Genomic DNA, 23,025 nt, shown 5'->3' on the forward strand with positions numbered 1-23,025 from the left:
CAAAATATGTGTAGAAAAATATATTGATTTAAACATCTTTTGGGTCTGGTAATATCTTGGACTAGAGCTCTTGAAACTCATCTGCTACGTAATATTTATAAATATTTGATATAATATTTTTAAGGCCTCACTTTTAGGTGGTTTGATGAGCCTGCAAGGAAGGAAGGAAAGGCCAATGAAATTAGGAACTTGGTCAGAGTGGAAGAAGCGTGAGCTTTTAAGAGGCTGAAAGCTTTGGAATAGTCTAGAATAATCTAGAATGGTAGTTCTCAGTAGGGATGGCATTGCCTTCCAGGGGGCAATTAGGGAATAAGTGGGGGCATTTTGGGTTACCACAACTGGAGGCCACTGTTGGCATTTAATGGGTGAGGGGTCAAGAATGCTAGACATCCTGAAAGGAACAGGGTAGCCCCTCACGACAAAGAATCATCCTACAAATCTCTGGCCATTGATGTAGGTGAAACACATGCTTACAATCATTTGAGGCCTAACCTTCTTTTACATGATTTTAATATATACAGAATTTTTCAGGAATTCAACCACTGTGTAAATCAAGGGAAAACTAAACTTCGTTTTATTTGGAAATTTGTCAAGAATTGTGCATCATTTTGGAAAATGACACTGCCAATGGCAATGCCACCATGGTATTTAAGTCACCAATACAACATACACATATCAGTTGGCATTTTTAGTATTTACATTCTCATGTTTACAACTATGGTGAATCTACATATAGTGGGGTGAGTGCTTGATTACTTCATTTTGTCTTCTAGTATGGTGGAATCTGAGCATTTATATATTAAAATACTTAAAATTTTACCACAAACTACCTTTCTATTATTCCTTCTTTATATCACATTTATGGTATTGTACTGATTTGGGTTGAAATGATGCAGAATCATGTGCAATTGTCTACAAATTTCATTCCGGTGAAGTAAATGAGACATTACAAAATATTTGTTGTAAAAGGGGGCATTCAGTCTGATGAGATTGAAAATCACTGTAGTATATACTCCCTAAAAATTGCTTTTCTCATTTAACAATAAGACTTAGAAATTTTTACATATGTAGCATGGATGTACTATAGTTTATTTAAATATTTACTATTAGTGGACATACAGATTATTTCTAATTTTGTGCTGTTAGAAACAACGAATGTAATGAAATCTTCCCATATACATCTTTGTGCACATATGCACATCAGGGATAGATATTGAGAAGTAAAACTGCTAAATCCAGAGTAGATGTATTTTAACCTTTAAAAGGTACTGACAGGGGCCGGCCCGGTGGCACAAGCAGTTGGGTGCGCGCGCTCTGCTGCGGAGGCCCGGGGTTCACCAGTTCGGATCCCGGGTGTGCACTAACGCACCGCTTGGCAGGCCATGCTGTGGCAGCCTCCCATATAAAGTGGAAGAAGATGGGCATGGATGTTAGCCCAGGGCCAGTCTTCCTCAGCAAAAAAAGAGGAGGATTGGCAGGTGTTAGCACAGGGCTGATCTTCCTCACAAAAATGAATAAATAAATAAATAAAAGGTACTGACAAATTTCTTTCTAAAAAGGCATACCAACTTACACTCTCACCAACAGTATATAAAAATAACCTTTTCTCCACATCTTTTCCAACACTTGAGTTTTTCAATCTTTTTAATATTTGTAAATCTTTGGAGATAAAAATTGTTTCTCATTTCAAGTTGCATTTCCCTAACACTACTCAAGTTGAATGAATATCTTTTCAAATATTTCTTGGCCATTCTATTGCCTTAGTTAATTGGAATTCATATCTTTTGCCCTTTTTTTTTCTTTGGGGTTGATTTTTAGGAGTTTTTCATATATTCTGACTATAAATTATTTGTTTGTTTAATACATATGTTGGAAATTACTTTCTCCTAGTCTGTTGCTTAGCTTTTAACTTTGGTCATACAGAAGTTTAAAATTTTGATAGTCAAATTTATCACTGTTTTCCTTTATTGCTTCATAGTTTTTGGTCTTCTTAAAGAAGGCTTTCTCTACCTCATCATTTTCAATGGCTGTATAATATTCCATTGTATGGATATACCATAATTTATGAAATTCTCTCTCACTATTAGAAATTTAGGTTGTTCCATCCTTTCATTAATATAAATAATGCTGTGGAAAACAACTAAGTGTTCCACTTGATATTTCTAATATATATCTTAGGGCCTAGCAAACTAAGCACCATAAGTGTTTCTTGAATGGCAGAGGGGAGAAAGGCAGGAAGGTTCTTCCACACTGACATTCAAGGCATGTTAAAAAATGCAGCCTGATGTCAACCAAATTATGGGGGAATTAGCCCTACAATTCTACTTCTTTAGCCTGTCTAATCAGGAACTGACTCTGCTTCTAAAATCTAGGCATGGAAGTAAAGCTTCACTTTCCCCTTCCAAAGGATGGAACAACTACCTGAGACACCTTTAATCACGTACCTGAGTCCTCCTTCTTATCCTGACTTCAGTTTTAGGGCGCCACTTTGCTTGGTGAGTCTTCAAATTTTACTTCTTAGAAGGTAGTAAATGAGCCTGAGAAGATGAGGCAGAGGGAAGAGAAGCCGAAGACCCAGCAGGCTGAGCTGCCACAGATTTGTGAGATTCAGCTCTATTTCCAGCAGGTGCAGTTTCATCTCTTGGAGGTGGGGCTTCATTTCCACTAGGTAGGGCTCCATATCCTGCAGATGGGGCTCCATATTCCACTGGTGGGGCTCCATATCCTGCAGGTGGGGCTACGTATCCTACTGGTGAGGCTCCATATCCCACAGGTGGGGCTCCATATCCTGCAGGCGGGGCTCCGTATCCAGGAGGCGGGGCTCCATATCCCTCCAGGGGGGCTCTATATCCCTCTGGTGGGGGTCCATAGACAACAACTGGGTATGCTGAGAAGGAAAAAAAATCAATTACTCATCTTTGTTAGAGTGGACAAGGAAGCAGTGAGAAGAAAGAGTAAGAAAAAATAATGCTGAAGCAAACTGACAAAGGAAGAGAATTCAGGCAGAATAATGCTAAAGCCAGACCCTTCAGCCACCACCAGTTGAAGGCTTTATCATTTCCTGTCGTGGAGGGATTCAAATTAACACGAAAACAACACTACAGTTATATCTCTACATTACTTACAGCTGTGCACCAATATATATTTTACTTAATAAAGTTTGTTTTTATTATGAAAAAAGTAATACATGCTCAATGAGGAATACGTATTTGGAAAAGAGACAAAAGATGAATTTTTAAAAGTCATCTATAATTCCATCATCAAAGACAAAAACTTAATATTTTAGTGTATTTTTTGTAGGATCTCTGTTAATATTTTTTAAACAATAATGATTATAAGAACCATACAATTTTTTATCTGGCTCTTTTTATTTGACATTATAAGAACTTCTTTATATTATTAATGTATTTCATAAATTAAAAGCTGGACAATATTTTATCATATGGATAGGTGCTACTTAATTCTACTGTTGTAGAAGAGCATGTTGTTTCCAACTTTCCAATTAATATTACAACAGACTTTGGTTTTATTTATTTCCTTGGCTACACTCCCACAGTGATTTAACTGGATCAAGGTGAATGGACAACTGTCAGATTATTTTGCTGTAATCCATATTTATATTTAAGCTAACTAGAAAAAAGCTTTAAAAGAACTGTCTTGAGAATGCTCAAATAACTAAAAGAAGATGTGGAGAAAGTCAAGAAAACAATGTATGAACAAAACAGAAATATCAATAAAGAGACAGAAAACCTACCAATACTAAAAAGAAATTCTGGAGCTGAAAATTATAATAACTGAAATGAAAAATTCACTAGAAATTTTTAGATTAGAGTAGGTAGAAGAAAGAATCAATGGACTTGAAGATAAGACAATGGAAATTGTCGAGCCTGAGGAACAGAAAGAAAAAAGATTGAAGAAAAGTATACAGAACCTTGGGGACCAGTGGGACACCATCTAGCAGACAAACATAGGCATTGTGGAAGTCCCAGAAGAAGAAGAGAGAGAGAAAAGGGCAGAGAGAATATTTGAGGAAATAATGGCTGAAATTTTCCCAAACTTGATGAAAGACATGAATATAAACATCCAAGAAGCTCAACAAACTCCAAGTAAAATGAAGTCAAAGAGATCCACACTGAGATACATTACAATCAGACCTTCAAAAGCCAAAGATAAAGAGAAAATCTTGAAGGCAGCAAGAGAAGTGAATCATCACATACAAGGGATCCTCAATAAGATAATAAGCAGATTTCTCATCAGGAACTTTAGAGGCCAAAAGAAACTGTCAAACAAAAATCCTATATCTGGCCTTCAAGAGTGAGAGACAGGGCCGGCCCCGTGGCTTAGCGGCTAGGTGTGCGCGCTCCGCTGCTGGCGGCCCGGGTTTGGATCCCAGGCATACAACGAGGCACCGCTTCTCTGGCCATGCTGGGGCCGCGTCCCACATGCAGCAACTGGAAGGATGTGCAACTATGACATACAACTATCTCCTGGGGCTTTGGGGGAAAAAAAGGAGGAGGATTGACAATAGATGTTAGCTCAGAGCCGTTCTTCCTCAGCAAAAAGAGAAGGATTAGCATGAATGTTAGCTCAGGGCTGATCTTCTTCACAAAAAAAATAAATAAATAAGTAAATAAATAAAAAATAATAATAAAAAAAAAAGAGTGAGAGAAATTAAGACATTCCCAGATAAACAAAAGCTGAAGGAGTGCATTACCACTAAACTTGCCCTGCAAGAAATGCTTAAGGGAATCCTGCAGGGTGAAATGAAAGGACAGTAATCTGAAGCCATATGAAGAAATAAAGATCTCAATAAAGGTAAATCATTGGGCAATTATAAAAGCTAATATTATTGTAACAATGGTTTGTAATTCCATATTTTGTTTTCTACATAATTTATTTATATTTACATATATTTATTATTCATAAAGACTTATTAGATTATGTTTTTGGGCACACAATGTATAAAGGTGTAATTTTGTGACATCAACTGAAAGGGGTGAAGATAGAGCTGTAAAGGTGCAGAGTATTTATACGTTACTGAAGTTAAGCTGGTAAAAATTTAAATTAGTGTTATAATTTTAGGGTGTTAAATGTAACCCCCACAGTAATCACAAACTATTCTATAATTATAGAATATAGACAAAAGGAAATGAAAAAGAAATTCAAACTTTTCACTCTAAAAAAGTCAACTTGTTTAGTTGACTTCTTTTGTGTGTCAAAAGAAGGCAGTAATGCAGGACATGAGAAACAAAAAAGCTATAAGGCATATAGAAACCAAATAGCAAACGACAGAAGTAAGACCCCATTATCAGTAATTACTCTAATGTAAATAGATTAAACCCTCCAATCAAAAGACAGAGATTGGTAGAATGATAAAAACTCATGATTCAACTATATGCTGTGAAGAAGAGACTTACTTTAGATACAAAGACACACACATGAAAGTGAAAAGATGGAAAAAGATATTTCATGCAAATAGTAACCAAAGGGGAACAAGAGTGTCTATACTAATATCAGAATTTAAATCAAAAAAGACTTTAAGTCAAAAAAGGTTACAGGAGACAAAGAAGGAAATTACATATTAATAAAATGTTCAATACAGCAAAAAGATATAACAATTAAAAATATTTATACACCTAATGATAGACCATCAAAATATATGAAGTAAAAACTGACAGAATTGAAGGAGAAATAGACAGTATAGTTGGAGACTTCAATATCCTACACTCACAGTAATGAATAGAACAACCAGACAGAAGATAAGGAAATAGAGGACTTTTTAAAAAAACACTACTGGATCTAACAGACATATATACAGGACATTCTACCCAACAACAACAGAATACACATTCTTCTCAAGTGCACATGGGACATTTTCCAGCTTAGATCACATTTTGGGCCACAAATTAAGTCTCAATAGATTTAAAAAGACAGATATCATACAAAGTATCTTCTCCAACCACAATGGGATGAAGTTACAAACAACAGAAGTAAAACTGGAAAATTCACAAATTTGTGGAAATTAAACAACACGCTCTTAAAGACCCAATGGATCAAAGGAGAAATCACAAGGGAAATTAGAAAATACTTAGAGATGAATGAAAATGAAAACACAACATACCAATACCTACAGGATGCAGCAAAAGTGGTGCTAAGGGGGAAATTTATAGCTATAAATGCCTACATTAAAAAACAAGAAAGATCTCAAATCAACAATCTAACTTAAGGAACTAGAAGAAGAACTGACTAAACTCAAAGCTAGCAGAAGGAAGGAAATAATAAAGATTAGAGCAGAGAAAAATGAAATAGAGAATAGAAAAACAATAGAGAAAAATCAGTGAAACCAAAAGTTGGTTCTTCAAAAAGATCCACAAAATTGACAAATCTTTAGCAAAACTGACCAATAAAAAAGAGAGAAAACTCAAATTATTAAAATCGGAAACGAAAGTGTGGACATTACTATTGATTCTACAGAAATAAAAAGGATTATAATAGAGTTCTATGAACAACTGTACATCAACAAATTGGATAACCTAGAGGAAATGGATGAATTCCCAGAAACACAAAACCTACTAAGACTAAATCATGAAGAAATAGAAAATCTGAGTAGACCTGGTAAGGAGATTGAATCACTAATCAAAAATCTCTCAACAAAGAAAAGTCCTGGACCTGACGATTTCACTGGTAAATTCCACCAAACATTTAAAGAAAAACTAGTACTAATTCTTCTCAAATTTTTCCAAAAAATTGAAGAGGAGAGATCACTTTCTAACTCATTCTATTAGCTATTGTGAATAATACTGCTATGAACATGGGAGTACAAATATCTCTTTGAGACCTTGTTTTCAATTCTTTTGGGTATATACCCCAAAGTGGAATTGCTAGGTCATATGGCAATTCTATTTTCTACTTTTTTGAAGAACCTCCATACTGTGTTCCACAGTGGCTGTACCATTTTACATTCCCATGAACAGTGCACAAGTGTTCCAATTTCTCCACAGCCTTGCCAAGACTTGTTGTTTTCTGGGTTTGGTGTTTTGTTTTCTGTTTTGTTTTGTTTTGTTTTGTTTTGATAGTAGCCATCCCGAGGGGTGTGAGAAATGAAAACTTATGTTCACACAAAAACCTGTACATAAATGTTTATAGCAGCTTTATTCATAACAACCAAAACCTAGATAGCAGTAACCCAGATTTTTTTTTTAATTCCTTTGCCATTTATTTATTTATTTATTTATTTATTTATTTATTTATTTTCCCCCAAAGCCCCAGTAGATAGTTGTATGTCATAGTTGGACATCCTTCTAGTTGTTGTGCGTGGGACGCAGCCTCAGCATGGCCGGAGAAGCGGTGCGTCGGTGCGCGCCCGGGATCCGAACCCGGGCCGCCAGCAGCAGAGCGCACGCACTTAACCGCTAAGCCACGGGGCCGGCCCGCCAGATATCCTTCAACTGCTGAATAGTTAAACATATGGTAGTACATCTATACCGTGAAATACTACTCAACAATAAAAAGAAACAAATTATTGATACACGCAATAACCTCAATGAATCTCAAGAGAATTATGCTGAGTGAAAAAAAAAAGCCTATCCCAACAGCTTACATACTGCATGATTCTTTTCATATAACATCCTTGAAATGGCAAAACTATAGAAATGGAGAACAGATTGGGGTTGCCATAAGTTAAAGAGAAGGAGGGTGTGAGAGAGAAGTAGGTGTAGCTATAAAAAGGCAACATGAGGGAGTGATGTCAGCATCATGGCGGAGTGAGCTTTCCCGTGAACTCTTCCCCCGACAAGATACAACAAAAGCAACAGCCACAGACCAACAACGGAATCCCAGACAGTGAAAACCTAGAGCGGAGGGATCCACACTGCCGCACATCTGAGAGCGGAACGTGCTGGGCCCCCGGAGGAAGTGGGGAGAGGTAAGGAGAACTCCGCTCCCTCCCCAACAGATCAGCGATCCCGGTCCACGCGGCTCCCAGAGAGGGGGGAGGGGCGGCCCTTGGCGGGGAAACCGTGCCTCTTCGGACTCTCTCAGCCAGTGGGAAACTCCCGCACAGAGGACTCAGAGGAGCCACAGGGCTACCATCAACATCTGAGCACCCCAGAGAGCGGATAAAGAGGGGCAAACGAGAAGCCTCCCACGTCAGGGACCCAGAGGGCAAAAGAGAGAGCTCCCCCCTCCCCGCAACCCAGAGTCTGCAGCTCGACCAGACCAGACCTAGCGATCGGAGGCAGACCTGATCAAACGACTGGACCTGTGGATCGCAGCGGGAAAAAAAAAACAAAACTGCAGATCGCAGCAGAAAAACCGGGGCAGAGCGCAGGGGGCTTAGACCACACAGCCCTTTACCACCAGACAGTGGCGGCAGGTGGAAATTGCAACCAGAGACTTCCAGGATGAGGAAAAACAAAACTAACACAGGAACCACAATGCAAAAATATATGAAATCACCAGACCAGAAACAAAATGACAAGCACCCAGAAATCAACCCCGAAGACACAGAAATCCATAAACTAAATGACAGAGATTTCAAAATAGCTATCATAAAAACACTCAACGAAATATGAGACAACACAAACAATTCAATGAGATTAGGAGGTTCTTCACAAAAGAGATTGAAATCATAAAGAAAAACCAATCAGTGCTGATGGAGATGAAGAACACAATGGAGGAGATAAAGGAGAATCTGGAATCTTTAAAGAACAGAGCTGACAATATGGAGGAAAGAATTAGTACTTTAGAGGATAGGAATACAGATACACTCCAGATGGAAGAAGAGAGAGAACTAAGACTAAAAAGAAATGAACAAAGACTCCGAGAAATATCTGACTCTATTAGAAAATGTAACATAAGAATTATAGGTATTCCTGAGGGAGAGGAGAGGGAAAGAGGAACAGAGAGCCTATTCAAGGAAATAATAGCTGAAAATTTCCCAAATCTGGGGAAGGAGCAGGAAATACCAGTAAGCAAAGCCAACAGGACACCTATATATATTAACAGACAAAGGCCTTCACCACGACACCTAGTGGTAAGGCTAGCCAGGGTCAACGACAAAGAAACAATATTAAGGGCAGCTAGACAAAAACAAAAAATAACGTACAAAGGAACTCCCATCAGGCTCTCAGCGGATTTCTCAACAGAAACTTTTCAGGCTAGAAGAGACTGGAATGATATATTCAAAATACTGAAAGACAAAAACTTTCAGGCAAGAATACTCTATCCAGCAAAAATGTCCTTCAAATATGATGGAGAAATAGTAACTCTCCCAGATAAACAAAAGCTAAGGGAGTTCATGGCCACGAGACCCCCACTACAAGAAATACTCAACAAGGCCCTCAGGCCTGAAAAAAAGAAGAGAAAGGGAACACAAAGCTTGGAGGAAGGAGAAAAGTAGGTAGACAAAATCAGAGAAATAGTAGATCTTTACTGGAATAGGTTAGCAACCACTTAAATACTAAACTCAAAGATCAAAGGAAGAAATTCACCAAAAATAAATTTAACCTCATCACTGTAAACACACAGCCACAACACAAGATAGAATAAGGTATAACAAGAGCAACTTAGAAGGGGAAGAGGAAAGTGACTGAATTGACTCAGTATAAGGAAATAGGAGGCTATCAGATAATGGACTATCTCATACACAAGATTTTTTGCCCAAACCTCAAGGTAACCACTAAACAAATAATCACAGCAAAACTACATATGATAAACAAAGAGAAAACTAGAAGAATCATAAGACAGAACAACCAAACCGAATTGGCAGTCCAAAACAAATGGGACAAGAAACAAAGGAAATGCAAAAGAACCAGAAAATAAGTGACAAAACAGCAACATTAAGCCCTCATATATCAATAATTACCCTAAATGTAAATGGATTGAACTCTCCAATCAAAAGATACAGAGTGGCAGGATGGATTAAAAAGCAAGACCCAACAATATGCTGCCTTCAGGAAACACATCTTAGCACTAAAGACAAGCACAGGCTCAGAGTGAAAGGATGGAAGACAATACTCCAAGCTAATGGCAAACAAAAGAAAGCAGGTGTTGCCATACTCATATCAGACAAAGTAGACTTCAAGATAAAACAGGTTAAGAAAGACAAAGAAGGAAAATATATAATGATAAAAGGGACACTCCATCAAGAAGACATATCACTTATAAATATATATGCACCCAACATAGGAGCACCAATGTACATAAAGCAACTATTAACAAACCTAAAAGGAGAAATCAACAACAACACAATAATAGTAGGGGATCTTAACACCCCACTTACAGCAATGGATAGATCATCCAGACAAAAAGTTAATAAAGAAATATTAGACTTAAATGAAAAACTGGACGAGATGGACCTAGTAGACATATACAGAGCACTCCATCCAAAAACAGCTGACTACACATTCTTCTCAAGCGCGCATGGAACATTCTCTAGGATAGACCATATGTTGGGAAACAAAGCAAGCCTCAATAAATTTAAGAAGATTGAAGTCATAACAAGCATCTTTTCAGACCATAAGGCTATGAAACTGGAAATGAACCATGAAAAAAAAACTGGGAAAGTGACAAAAACGTGGAGATTAAACAACATACTACTGAACAACCAATGGATCATTGATGAAATTAAAGGAGAAATCAAAAACTATCTGGAAACAAACGAAAATGATAACATGCCATATCAAACCATATGGGATGCAGCAAAAGCGGTCCTGAGAGGGAAACTCATAGCGATACAAGCCCACCTTAACAAACAAGAAAAAGCCCTAATAGGCAACCTTAAATTACACCTAACAGAACTAGAAAAAGAAGAACAAACAAAGCCCAAAGCCAGCAGAAGGAGAGAAATAATAAAAATCAGAGCAGAAATAAATGATATTGAGACCAAAAAAACAGTAGAAAAGATTAATGAAACAAAGAGTTGGTTCTTCGAGAAGATAAACAAAATTGACAAACCCTTAGCCAGGCTTACTAAGAAAAAAAGAGAAAAGGCTCAAGTAAATAAAATTAGAAATGAAAGAGGAGAAATTACAACGGATACCATGGAAATACAGAGGATTATAAGAGAATACTATGAGAAATTATATGCCAACAAATTGGACAATCTAGAAGAAATGGATAAATTCTTAGACTTATACAACCTCCCAAAATTGAACCAAGAAGAAATGGAGAATCTGAATAGACCAATAACAAGTAAAGAGATTGAAATAGTAATCAAAAAACTTCCCAAAAAATAAAAGTCCAGGACCAGATGGCTTCTCCAGTGAATTTTACCAAACATTCACAGAAGATTTAATACCCATCCTCCTCAAACTATTCCAAAAAATAGAGGAAGATGGAACACTTCCTAAACCATTCTATGAGGCCAACATCACCCTGATACCAAAACCAGACAAAGACAATACAAAGAAAGAAAATTACAGGCCAATATCGCTGATGAACATTGATGCAAAAATCCTCAACAAAATATTGGCAAACCGAATACAACAATACATTAAAAAGATCATACACCTTGATCAAGTGGGATTTATACCAGAGACGCAGGGATGGTTCAACATCCACAAATCAATCAACGTGATACATCACATCAACAAAACAAAGAATAAAAACCACATGATCATCTCAATAGACGCAGAGAAGGCATCTGACAAGATACAACATCCATTTATGATAAAAACTCTCAATAAAATGGGAATAGAAGGAAAGTACCTCAACATAATAAAGGCCATATATGACAAACCCACAGCTAACATCATACTCAATGGGGAAAGACTGAAAGCCATTCCTCTGAGAACAGGAACGAGGCAGGGCTGCCCACTCTCACCACTCCTGTTCAACACAGTACTGGAGGTTTTGGCCAGAGCAATTAGGCAAGAAAAAGGAATAAAAGGAATCCAAATAGGTAACGAAGAAGTGAAACTCTCACTATTTGCAGATGACATGATTGTATATATAGAAAACCCTAAAGAATCTGTTGGAAAACTATTAGAAACAATCAACAACTACAGCAAAGTTGCAGGGTACAAAATCAATCTACAAAAATCAGTTGCATTTCTATATGCTAATAATGAACTAACAGAAAGAGAGCTCAAAAAGATAATACCATTTACAATTGCATCAAAAAGAATAAAATACCGAGGAATAAATCTTACCAAGGAGGTGCAGGACCTATACAATGAGAACTACAAGACATTATTGAGGGAAATCCATGATGACATAAAGAAATGGAAAGATATCCCATGCACGTGGATTGGAAGAATAAACATAGTTAAAATGTCTATATTATCTAAAGCAATCTACAGATTCAATGCAATCCCAATCAGAATCCCAATGACATTCTTCACAGAAATAGAAAAAAGAATACTAAAATTTATATGGGGTAACAAAAGACCCCGAATAGCTAAAGAAATCCTAAAGAAAAAGAACAAAGCAGGAGGCATCACAATCCCTGACTTCAAAACATACTACAAAGCAATAATAATCAAAACAGCATGGTACTGGTACAAAAACAGACACACAGATCAATGGAACAGAATTGAAAGCCCAGAAATAAAACCACACATATACGGACAGCTAATTTCCGACAAAGGTGCTAAGATCATGCAATGGAGAAAGGAAAGTCTCTTCAATAAATGGTGTTGGGAAAACTGGACAGCCACATGCAAAAGAATGAAAGTGGACCATGTGCTATCGCCATTCACAAAAATTAACTCAAAATGGATCAAAGACCTGAAGGTGAGACCTGAAACTATAAAACTCATAGAAGAAAATATAGGCAACACACTATTTGACATTGCTTTTAAAGGAATATTTTCGGATGACATGCCTACCCAGACTAGGGAAACTAAAGAAAAAATAAACAAGTGGGACTTTATCAGATTAAAGAGCTTTTATAAGACAAATGAAACCAGAATCAAGATGAACAAACAACCAACCAGCTGGGAGAGAATATTTGCAAAACATACATCTGACAAGGGGTTGATCTCCATAATATATAAAGAACTCACACAATTAAACAACAAAAAAACAAACAACCCGATCAAAAAATGGGCAGAGGAAATGAACAGACACTTCTCCAAGGAAGATATACAGATGGCCAATAGGCACATGAAAAGATGCTCAACATCACTAATCATCAGGGAAATGCAAATCAAAACAACACTAAGATACCACCTCACGCCCGTTAGAATGGCTATAATCACCAAGACAAAAAACAACAAATGTTGGAGAGGATGTGGAGAAACAGGAACCCTCATACACAGCTGGTGGGAATGCAAATTGGTGCAGCCTCTATGGAAAACGGTATGGAGATTCCTCAAAGAATTAAAAATAGAGATGCCCTATGATCCAGCCATCCCACTACTGGGAATCTATCCAACGCACCTGAAATCAACAATCCAAAGAGGCTTATGCACCCCTATGTTCATTGCAGCATTATTCACCATAGCCAAGAAGTGGAAGCAACCTAAGTGTCCCTCGACTGATGATTGGATTAAGAAAATGTGGTATATATATACAATGGAATACTACTCAGCCATAAAAAAAGACAAAATCGTCCCATTTGCAACAACATGGATGGGCCTGGAGTGTATTATGTTAAGTGAAATAAGCCAGAAAGAGAAAGACAAACACTGTATGATCTCACTCATATGTGGAATATAAACCAACACATGGACAGAGAAAACTGGACTGTGGTTACCAGGGCAGTGGGGGTGGGGGGTGGGCACAAGGGGTGAAGGGAGTCATATATGTGGTGATGGACAAACAAAAATGTACAACCCAAAATTTCACAATGTTAGGAACCATTAAAACATCAATTAAAAAAAAAAAGGCAACATGAGGGATCCTTGTGGTGATGGAAATGTTCTGCATTTTGATTGTATCAATGTCAATACCCTGGCTGTAATATTGTACTATAGTTCTGCAAGATGTTACCAGTGGTATAAACTGGGTAAAAGGTATAAGGGATCTCTCTGTATTATTTCTTAAACTGTATGTGAATCTACAATTATCTCAAAATAAAAAGTTTAATTTAAAAAACCATAGTCCCAGCAATAAACAATCCAAAAAGGAAATTAAGAAAACAATTCCACTGAACAAAATACCTAGGAATAAATGTAACCAAGGAGGTGAAAGACTTGTGCACTGAAAACTACAAAACATTACTGAAAGAAGTTAAAGAAGATCTAAATAATGGAAAGACTTCCCTTATTCATGGATTGGAAGACTTAATATTAAGTTAAGACAGCAATTCTCCCCAAAGTGATCTACAAATTCAATGTAATCCTTATCCAAATTCCAATGGCCTTTTTTGCAGAAATGGAAAATCTGATTCTCAAATTCATACGGAACTGCAAGGGACCATGGATTGCCAAAACAATAATGAAAAAGAAATACAAAATAAGAAGACTCAGACTTTACTATTTCAAAACTTACTACAAAGCTATAGTAATCAAAACAATGCGGTGCTGGGATAAAGGTAGACTTACATATCAATGGAATAGATTTGAGAGTCCAAGAATAAACCTAAACATCTATGACCAATTTATTTTCAACAAGAATGCCAAGACCATTCAATGGGAAAACTAGTCTTTTCAGCAAATGATGCTGAGACAACTGGGTAACCACAGGCAAAAGAATGAAGTTGCACTCTAACCTCACTCCATATACAAAAATTAACTCATAATGAATCAATAACCTAAAAATAAGAGCCAAATTATAAAACTCTTGGATGAAAAACAATAGGGGTAGATTTTCATGACAGTGGACACTAAAAGCACAAGTAACAAGAGAAAAAATAGATAAATTGGATAAAAAATTAAAAACTTTTGTGCATCAAAGGACATTATAAAGAATATGAAAGACAACCTACAGAATGGGAAAACATATTTGCAAATCCCATATCTGATAAAGGTTTAGTATCCAGAATATATAAAGAATTCTTACGGGGAAGTCAAGATGGCGGCGTAAGCAGACTCGGAATTCACCTCCTCCCGTGGACACAGCCAATTTACAACTACTCGTGGAAAAATTACCCCTGAGACAGAACTGAAAACTGGATGAGAGGAACTCCTGCAACAACGGACAATCCTAACTGAGGTAGAAGAGGCAGAGACTCCCTTCTGGAGAGGAAAAATGCCGCCTTCACAAGCCGCCAGCTTCACGGCCGCCGGGAGCAGCTCACAGGTACGCAGCCCTCCCTGGAGGCGCAGGGCCCTGAGCTGGGAAGCGCCCCCGCTGTGGGCATTTTGTGGACCCAGCACAATCAAGACCAGTGGCATAATATCTGACTTTGCCTGCTACTAAAACATTGGGGAGTACCCCCAGAAAACCCGGTTCACAAAGAAACTAAAACCGGCTCTTAAAGGGCCCGCACGCAAACTCACCCACTTCCGAAAGCATCCGAAAATCACCAGAAAGAAAGGTGCACAGTGCTGTGGTGAAAAGAGACTCACCTGATAGGCCCTGAGTGCATCTCGGTGAGGGGTGAGACCTCTCCAGGGACTGGGACATTGGCAGCGGCCATTGTTGTGGCCTGGTGTGGGCATGCTGACACAGACTCCGTTGGAGTTCTCCCTGGGGCCTGCTAGCCCAGGGTCTGCCCCACCCGCTAGAGCACCGATTTAATCCAGCTCAGCCAGGGCAGGCAGCCCACCCTAGAGACTGGCCCCACCCAACAACAAGCCCTCAGGCAACTTGTGGGCCTGCATAGATTGGTGACTGGATTCTCTGCAGCCTGGCAACTGAGCTGACTTTAGCGGTGCAGGGTGTGCACAAGGAGCGGGTGGAGAGTGTGGGGCGGTGGCGGAGTGTGTGGGGCTCCCGCCGTGGAGAGACTGAGTCCGCTTGGGGAGGTAGGGGCGCTCACACGGGGCAGGACTGTGTTGACTGTGTGTGTGGACCTGTGGGCGGCAGGGCTTGTCAGCTGCAGAAGACTTGTGCTTCTCAAAGACCCATGTAGGGGGTTTGCCCCACCTTCCAAAGCCTGAAACAATTGGGTACTCCCGTGCCTGAGGCCAGCCCCACCCAGCTGCAATCCTCAGAGAGCTGACAAGAGACCTAATAGGCTAGAGGCTTACAGCAATTGTAAAACCCTGAGCCTAACAACCTGCCACGCTGGGGGCCTACTCACTTAAAAGAAATACTGCACCACAAATGTGGTATTAGAACTTGCAGCCAACTGTGCTGGGGCTCCCCACACCTGATAAAGAGACTGAAGGGCCCACAACAACTACAAGCAGCTGAGCATTACAACAGCTGGCCAGGAGCATAACTCGGCCTCCCTGGGCGCCTACAGGGAGAACAAACAGGCCACAACAGAAGGACACACGTAGCCCACATAGGGGTCACCCCTGGAACACTGAGAACTGAGGGAAGCACACTGGAAGCCTCCTAAGGGATCACTTACATAAGGTCACCTATCCAAGAGCAGGAGACGTAGCTGACCTACCTAATACATAGACACAAGCACAGGGAAAGAGGCAAAATGAGAAGGCAAAAGAATACATTCCAAGTAAGGGAATAGGACAAAACCCCAGAAAAGGAACTAAGTGAAACAGAAATGAGCAACCTACCCGACAGAGAGTTCAAACTAAGAGTGTTAAGGATGCAGACTGATCTGGGGAGAAGAATAGATGAACTCAGTGAGAATGTCAACAAAGAAATGGAAGATATAAAAAAGAACCAATCAGAAATGAAGAATACAATACTGGAAATGAAAAATTCATTAGAAGGACTCAAAAGCAGAGTAGAAGATACAGAAGAACGGATCTGTGAGCTGGATGAAAGACTAGAAGAAATTACCCAAGGTGAACAGGTAAAAGAGAAAAGAATTAAAAAGAGTGAGGACAGTCTAAGGGACCTCTGGGACAACATCAAGCGCACTAACGTCCATGTTATAGGTGTCCCGGAAGGAGTAGAGCGAGACAAGGGGGCAGAGAATCTATTTCAAGAAATAATAGATGAAAACTTCCCTAACCTAAGGAAGGAAACAGACATCCAGGTACAGGAAGCACAGAGAGCCCCAAACAAGATAAACCCAAAGAGGCCCACACCAAGACACATCATAATCAAAATGTCCAGAATTAAAGATAAAGAGAGAATCCTAAAAGCCGCAAGAGAATGTCAAGTTACATACAAAGGAAACCCCATAAGGCTATCAGCTGACTTCTCAGCAGAAACCTTACAGGCTAGAAGAGAATGGCACGATATATTTAAAGTGCTAAAAGGAAAAAACTTACAGCCAAGAATACTCTACCCAGCAAGGTTATCATTCAAAATGGAAGGAGAGATCAAAAATTTCCCAGACAAGCAAAAATTAAAGGAGTTTGTCACCAAGAAACCAGTGCTACAAGAAATGTTAAAGGGACTGATTTAAGGGGAAAAGAGAAGACCACAAATAGGAAAAATTATCTATTTCCATGATAAAAATGTAATGGATACAAATGCACAAAAAAGAGGTTAGATATGATATCAAAAACATAAAAGGAGGGAGGAGGGGAGTTAAAGAGTACAGCTTTCAGACAGAGGTCAAACTAAAGTGACCAATTCTGTATAGAAGAAGAAAGGAACAGAGAAGGACTACTAAAACACTGAGGAAAAAAAAAAGTTAAAAAATGGCAGTAAGTACATACTTATCAATAGCTACTTTAAACGTCAATGGACTAAATGCTCCAATTAAAAGGCATAGGGTGGCTGACTGGATAAAAAAACAAGACCCATATATATGCTGCATACAAGAGACACACTTCAGACCTAAAGACACTCACAAACTGAAAGTGAAGGGATGGAAAAAGATACTCCACGCAAATGGCAATGAAAAGAAAGCTGGGGTAGCAGTACTCATATCAGACAAAATAGACTTTAAAACAAAAACTGTAAAAAGAGACAAGGGTATTACATAATGATAAAGGGAACAATCCAACAAGAGGATATAACACTTGTAAATATCTACGCACTCAATGTAGGTGCACCTAAATATATAAAGCAATTATTAACAGACATAAAACAGAAATAGACAGTAACACAATAATAGTAGGGGACTTTAACACTCCACTTACACCAACGGATAGATCATCCAAACAGAAGATCAATAAGGAAACATTGGCCTTAAATGACACACTAGAACAGATGGACCTAGTAGATATATACAGAGCATTCCATCCAAAAACTGAAGAATATATGTTATTTTGAAATGCACATGGAACATTCTCCAGGATTGATCACATATTAGGCCACAAAACAAGTCTCCATAAATTTAAGAATATTGAAATAATACCAAGCAGCTTTTCTGACCACAACGGTATGAAACTAGAAATCAACTATAGGAAGAAAATCAGAAAAGCCACAAATACGTGGAGATTAAACAAAATGCTACTGAACAACGACTGGGTTAACGAAGAAATCAAAGAAGAAATCAAAAAATACCTGGAGACAAATGAAAGTGAAAATACGACATGCCAGAATTTATGGGATACAGCAAAAGCGGTTCTAAGAGGGAAGTTTATAGCGATACAGGCCTATCTCAACAAACAAGAAAAATCTCAAATAAACAATCTAACAATGCACCTAAAGGAACTGGAAAAAGAAGAACAAACAAAGCCCAAAATCAATAGAAGAAGGGAAATCATAAAAATCAGAGCAGAAATAAATGAAATAGAGACCAAAAAAAAAATAGAAAAAATTAATAAAACCAAGAGCTGGTTATTTGAAAAGATCAACAAAATTGACAAACCTTTAGCTAGACTCACCAAGAAAAAAAGAGAGAAGGCACAAATAAGTAAAATCAGAAATGAAAGAGGAGAGGTTACAACAGACACCTCAGAAATACAAAAGATTATAAGAGAATACTATGAAAAGCTATATGCCAACAAATTCAACAATCTGGAAGAAATGGATAAATTCTTAGAATCATACAACCTTCCAAAACTGGATCAAGAAGAAGTAGAGAATTTGAATAGACCAATCACCAGTAAGGAGATCGAAACAGTAATCAAAAACCTCCCCAAAAATAAAAGTCCAGGACCAGACGGCTTCCCTGGTGAATTCTACCAAACATTCAAAGAAGACTTAATACCTATCCTTCTCAAACTCTTCCAAAAAATTGAGGAGGGGGGGAAGCTCCCTAACTCATTCTACGAAGCTGACATTACCCTGATACCAAAACCAGACAAGGACACACAAAAAAAGAAAATTACAGGCCAATATCACTGATGAACATCGATGCAAAAATCCTCAACAAAATACTAGCAAATCGCACACAACAATATGTTAAAAAGATTATACACCATGATCAAGTGGGATTTATTCCAGGTATGCAGGGATGGTTCAACATTCGCAAATCAATCAACGTAATACACCACATTAATAAAATGAAGAATAAAAATCACATGATCATCTCAATAGATGCAGAGAAAGCATTTGACAAGATACAGCATCCATTTATGATAAAAACTCTGAATAAAATGGGTATAGAAGGAAAGTACCTCAACATAATAAAGACCATATATGACAAACCCACAGCTAATATCATCCCCAATGGTGAAAAACTGAAAGCTATCCCTCCAAGAACAGGAACCAGACAAGGATGCCCACTGTCACCACTCCTATTTAACATAGTACTGGAAGTCCTAGCCAGAGCAATCAGGCAAGAGAAAGAAATAAAAGGGATCCAAATTGGAAAGGAAGAAGTGAAACTGTCACTATTTGCAGATGACATGATTTTATATACAGAAAACCCTCAAGAATCCACCAGAAAACTTTTAGAAGTAATAAACAAATGCGGTAAAGTTATAGGATACAAAATCAACATACAAAAATCAGTTGCATTTCTGTACACTAACAACGAAGTAGCAGAAAGAGAAATTAAGAATACCATCCCATTTACAATTGCAACAAAAAGAATAAAATATCTAGGAATAAACTTAACCAAAGAGGTGAAAGATCTGTACACCGAAAACTATAAAACATTTCTGAAAGAAATTGAAGAAGACACAAAGAAATGGAAAGATATTCCGTGCTCTTGGATGGGAAGAATTAACATAGTTAAGATGTCCATACTTCCTAAAGCCATCTATAGATTCAATGCAATCCCTATCAAAGTTCCAACAACAGTTTTCACAGAAATAGAACAAAGAATCCTAAAATTTATATGGAACAACAAAAGACCCCGAATAGCTAAAGGAATCCTGAGAAAAAAGAACAAAGCTGGAGGTATCACACTCCCTGATTTCAAAATATACTACAAAGCTATAGTAACCAAAACAGCATGGTACTGGCACAAAAACAGACACACAGATCAATGGAATAGAATCGAAAGCCCAGAAATAAACCCACACATCTATGGACAGCTAATCTTTGACAAAGGAGCCGAGAACATACAATGGGGAAAAGAAAGTCTCTTCAACAAATGGTGTTGGGAAAACTGGATAGCCACATGCAAAAAAATGAAAACAGACCCTTACCTTACACCATACACAAAAATTAACTCCAAGTGGATTAAAGACTTGAATGGAAGACCTGAAACTGTGAAACTTCTAGAAGAAAACATAGGCAGTACGCTCTTTGACATCGGTCTTAGCAACATCTTTTCAAACACCATGTCTGACCGGGCAAGAGAAACAATAGAAAAAATAAACAAATGGGACTACATCAAACTAAAAAGCTTCTGCACAGCAAAGGAAACCATCAACAAAACGAAAAGACAACCTAACAATTGGGAGAAGATATTTGCAAACCATACATCTGATAAGGGCTTAATCTCCAAAATATATAAAGAACACATGCATCTCAACAACAAAAAAACTAACAACCCAATTAAAAAATGGGCAAAAGACCTGACGAGACATTTCTCCAAAGAAGATATACAGATGACCAATAGACACATGAAAAGATGTTCAAAATCACTATCAGGGAAATGCAAATCAAAACTACAATGAGATATCACCTCACGCCCGTCAGAATGGCTATAATTAACAAGACAGGAAACAACATGTGTTGGAGAGGATGTGGAGAGAAGGGAACTCTCATACACTGCTGGTGGGAGTGCAAACTGGTGCAGCCACTATGGAAAACAGTATTTCCTCAAAAAATCAAGGATAGAACTACCATATGATCCAGCTATTCCACTGTTGGGTATTTATCCAAAGAACTTGAAAACACCAATGCGTAAAGGTACATGCACCCCTGTGTTCATTGCAGCGTTATTCACAATAGCCAAGACTTGGAAGCATCCTAAGTGCCCATCAAGGGACGAATGGATAAAGAAGATGTGGTATATATACACAATGGAATACTACTCAGCCATAAGAAACAATGAAATCCAGCCATTTGTGACAACATGGATGGACACTGAGGGTATAATGCAAAGTGAAATAAGTCAGAGGGAGAAGGTCAAATACCGTATGATTTCCTTCATTAAGTAGTAGATAATAACAACAATAAACAAACACATAAGGACAGAGATTGGATTGGTGGTTACCAGAGGGGAAGGGGGAAGGGAGGAGGGTGAAAGGGATAATTCGGTACATGTGTGTGGTGAGGGGTTGTAATTAGTATTTTGGTGGTGAACATGATGTAATCTATGCAGAAATAGAAGTATAATGATGTACACCTGAAATTTTTACAATGTTATAAACCAATGTTACTGCAATAAACAAAAAATTAAAAAAAAAAAAAGAATTCTTACAACTCAACAAGAACTTACCCAAGTGAAAAATGGACAAAGGACTTCAATAGATATATCTCCAAAGAAGATATACAAATGGCCAACAAGCACATGAAAAGATGTTCAATATTATTGGTCATTAAGGAAATGCAAATTAAAACTACAATCAGAGACCACCTCACTCACTTGGATGGCTTTAACATAAACAACAACAATAAAAAGGAAAATAACAAGTGTTGACAAGGATGTGGAGAAATAGGAACTTGTACATTGCTAGTGGGAATATAAAATAGTGCAGCTGCTGTAGAAAGCAGTTTAGTGGTTCCTCAAAAAGTTAAACATTGAATTACCATAATGACCCAATAATTCCAATCCTAGGTATATACCCCAGAGAAATGAAAACATATGTCCACACAGAAACCTATATACAAATGTTTACATTTTATAGCAGCTATTATTCATAATAGCCAAAAGGTGGAAACAAGCCAATTCCATCAATGGATGAATGGATAAACAAATTGTGGTACATATGTACAATGGAATATTATTCAGCCACAAAAAGAATAAAGTACTGATACATGCTACAACTTGGATGAACTTGAAAACATTATGCTAAGTGAGATAAGCCAAACACAAAACGTCACATGCTGTGTGATTCCTTTTACATGATATACTTAGAATAGGCAAATCCATAGAGACAAAAAGCAGATGAGAGAGATGTGGGGAGGAGACAATGGAGAATGATTACTTAGTGGGTAGGGACTGTTTTTATGGGGTGATGGAAAAGTTTTGAAACTAGAAAGAGCTGATGGTTGCACAGTGAATACACTAAAAGCACTGAATTATACATTTTAAAATGGTTAATTGTATGTTATACGAATTTCAACTCAATAAAAAAATTTTTCATAAAACCTTAGCAACACTTACTTTTAGATTTTGAATATTAGATTTTAATAATCCTTAAAAACTAAGGTAGCTATTAAGGTTACAAATAAGCATCCTTCAGTGGTATACAAAACTAAAAGCTGATGGATATGCACATCATGCTCTAAGGAGAACTCAAGAAAGGTCCCACATTTTGGGGTCCGTTGGCAGCCTGTTAGGAGACCCTTTGTGGCCCACCAGTAGACTATGGACCACATTTGAGAATCACTGATCTATCGTGTTCTTCCCAGGAATGTGACTCAGCAGCTGTGGACAGGCACAACTGTTAAAGGGCATAGGGCATACAGCTCAGGGCTGGAGTCTTTCGTGAGGTTGAAGGGCATGGCACAAGCATGGTGGCTATGCTTGTGTAAAATGGGAAGGGGGAAGTGGGCAGGAGCATACGTTTCCTGCTCAGGCTGTAAGCAGGAAGTGAC

At 38.1% G+C, this 23,025-nt stretch overlaps 1 protein-coding gene across 1 annotated transcript in view; it reads right to left on the reverse strand.

The window, feature by feature from the left end:
• Positions 1–2,510: 2,510 nt before the first annotated feature.
• WBP2NL (WBP2 N-terminal like) overlaps positions 2,511–23,025 on the reverse strand; it is a 40,572-nt gene continuing 20,057 nt past the window's right edge. The window contains exon 6 of the mRNA XM_058568247.1: positions 2,511–2,887. Coding sequence (XP_058424230.1) covers positions 2,511–2,887 — 377 coding nt within the window. The remainder of the gene's footprint in view (positions 2,888–23,025) is intronic.

The sequence above is a fragment of the Diceros bicornis genome, chromosome 25 (assembly GCF_020826845.1).
Source record: "Diceros bicornis minor isolate mBicDic1 chromosome 25, mDicBic1.mat.cur, whole genome shotgun sequence".
Taxonomy (NCBI): domain Eukaryota; kingdom Metazoa; phylum Chordata; class Mammalia; order Perissodactyla; family Rhinocerotidae; genus Diceros; species Diceros bicornis.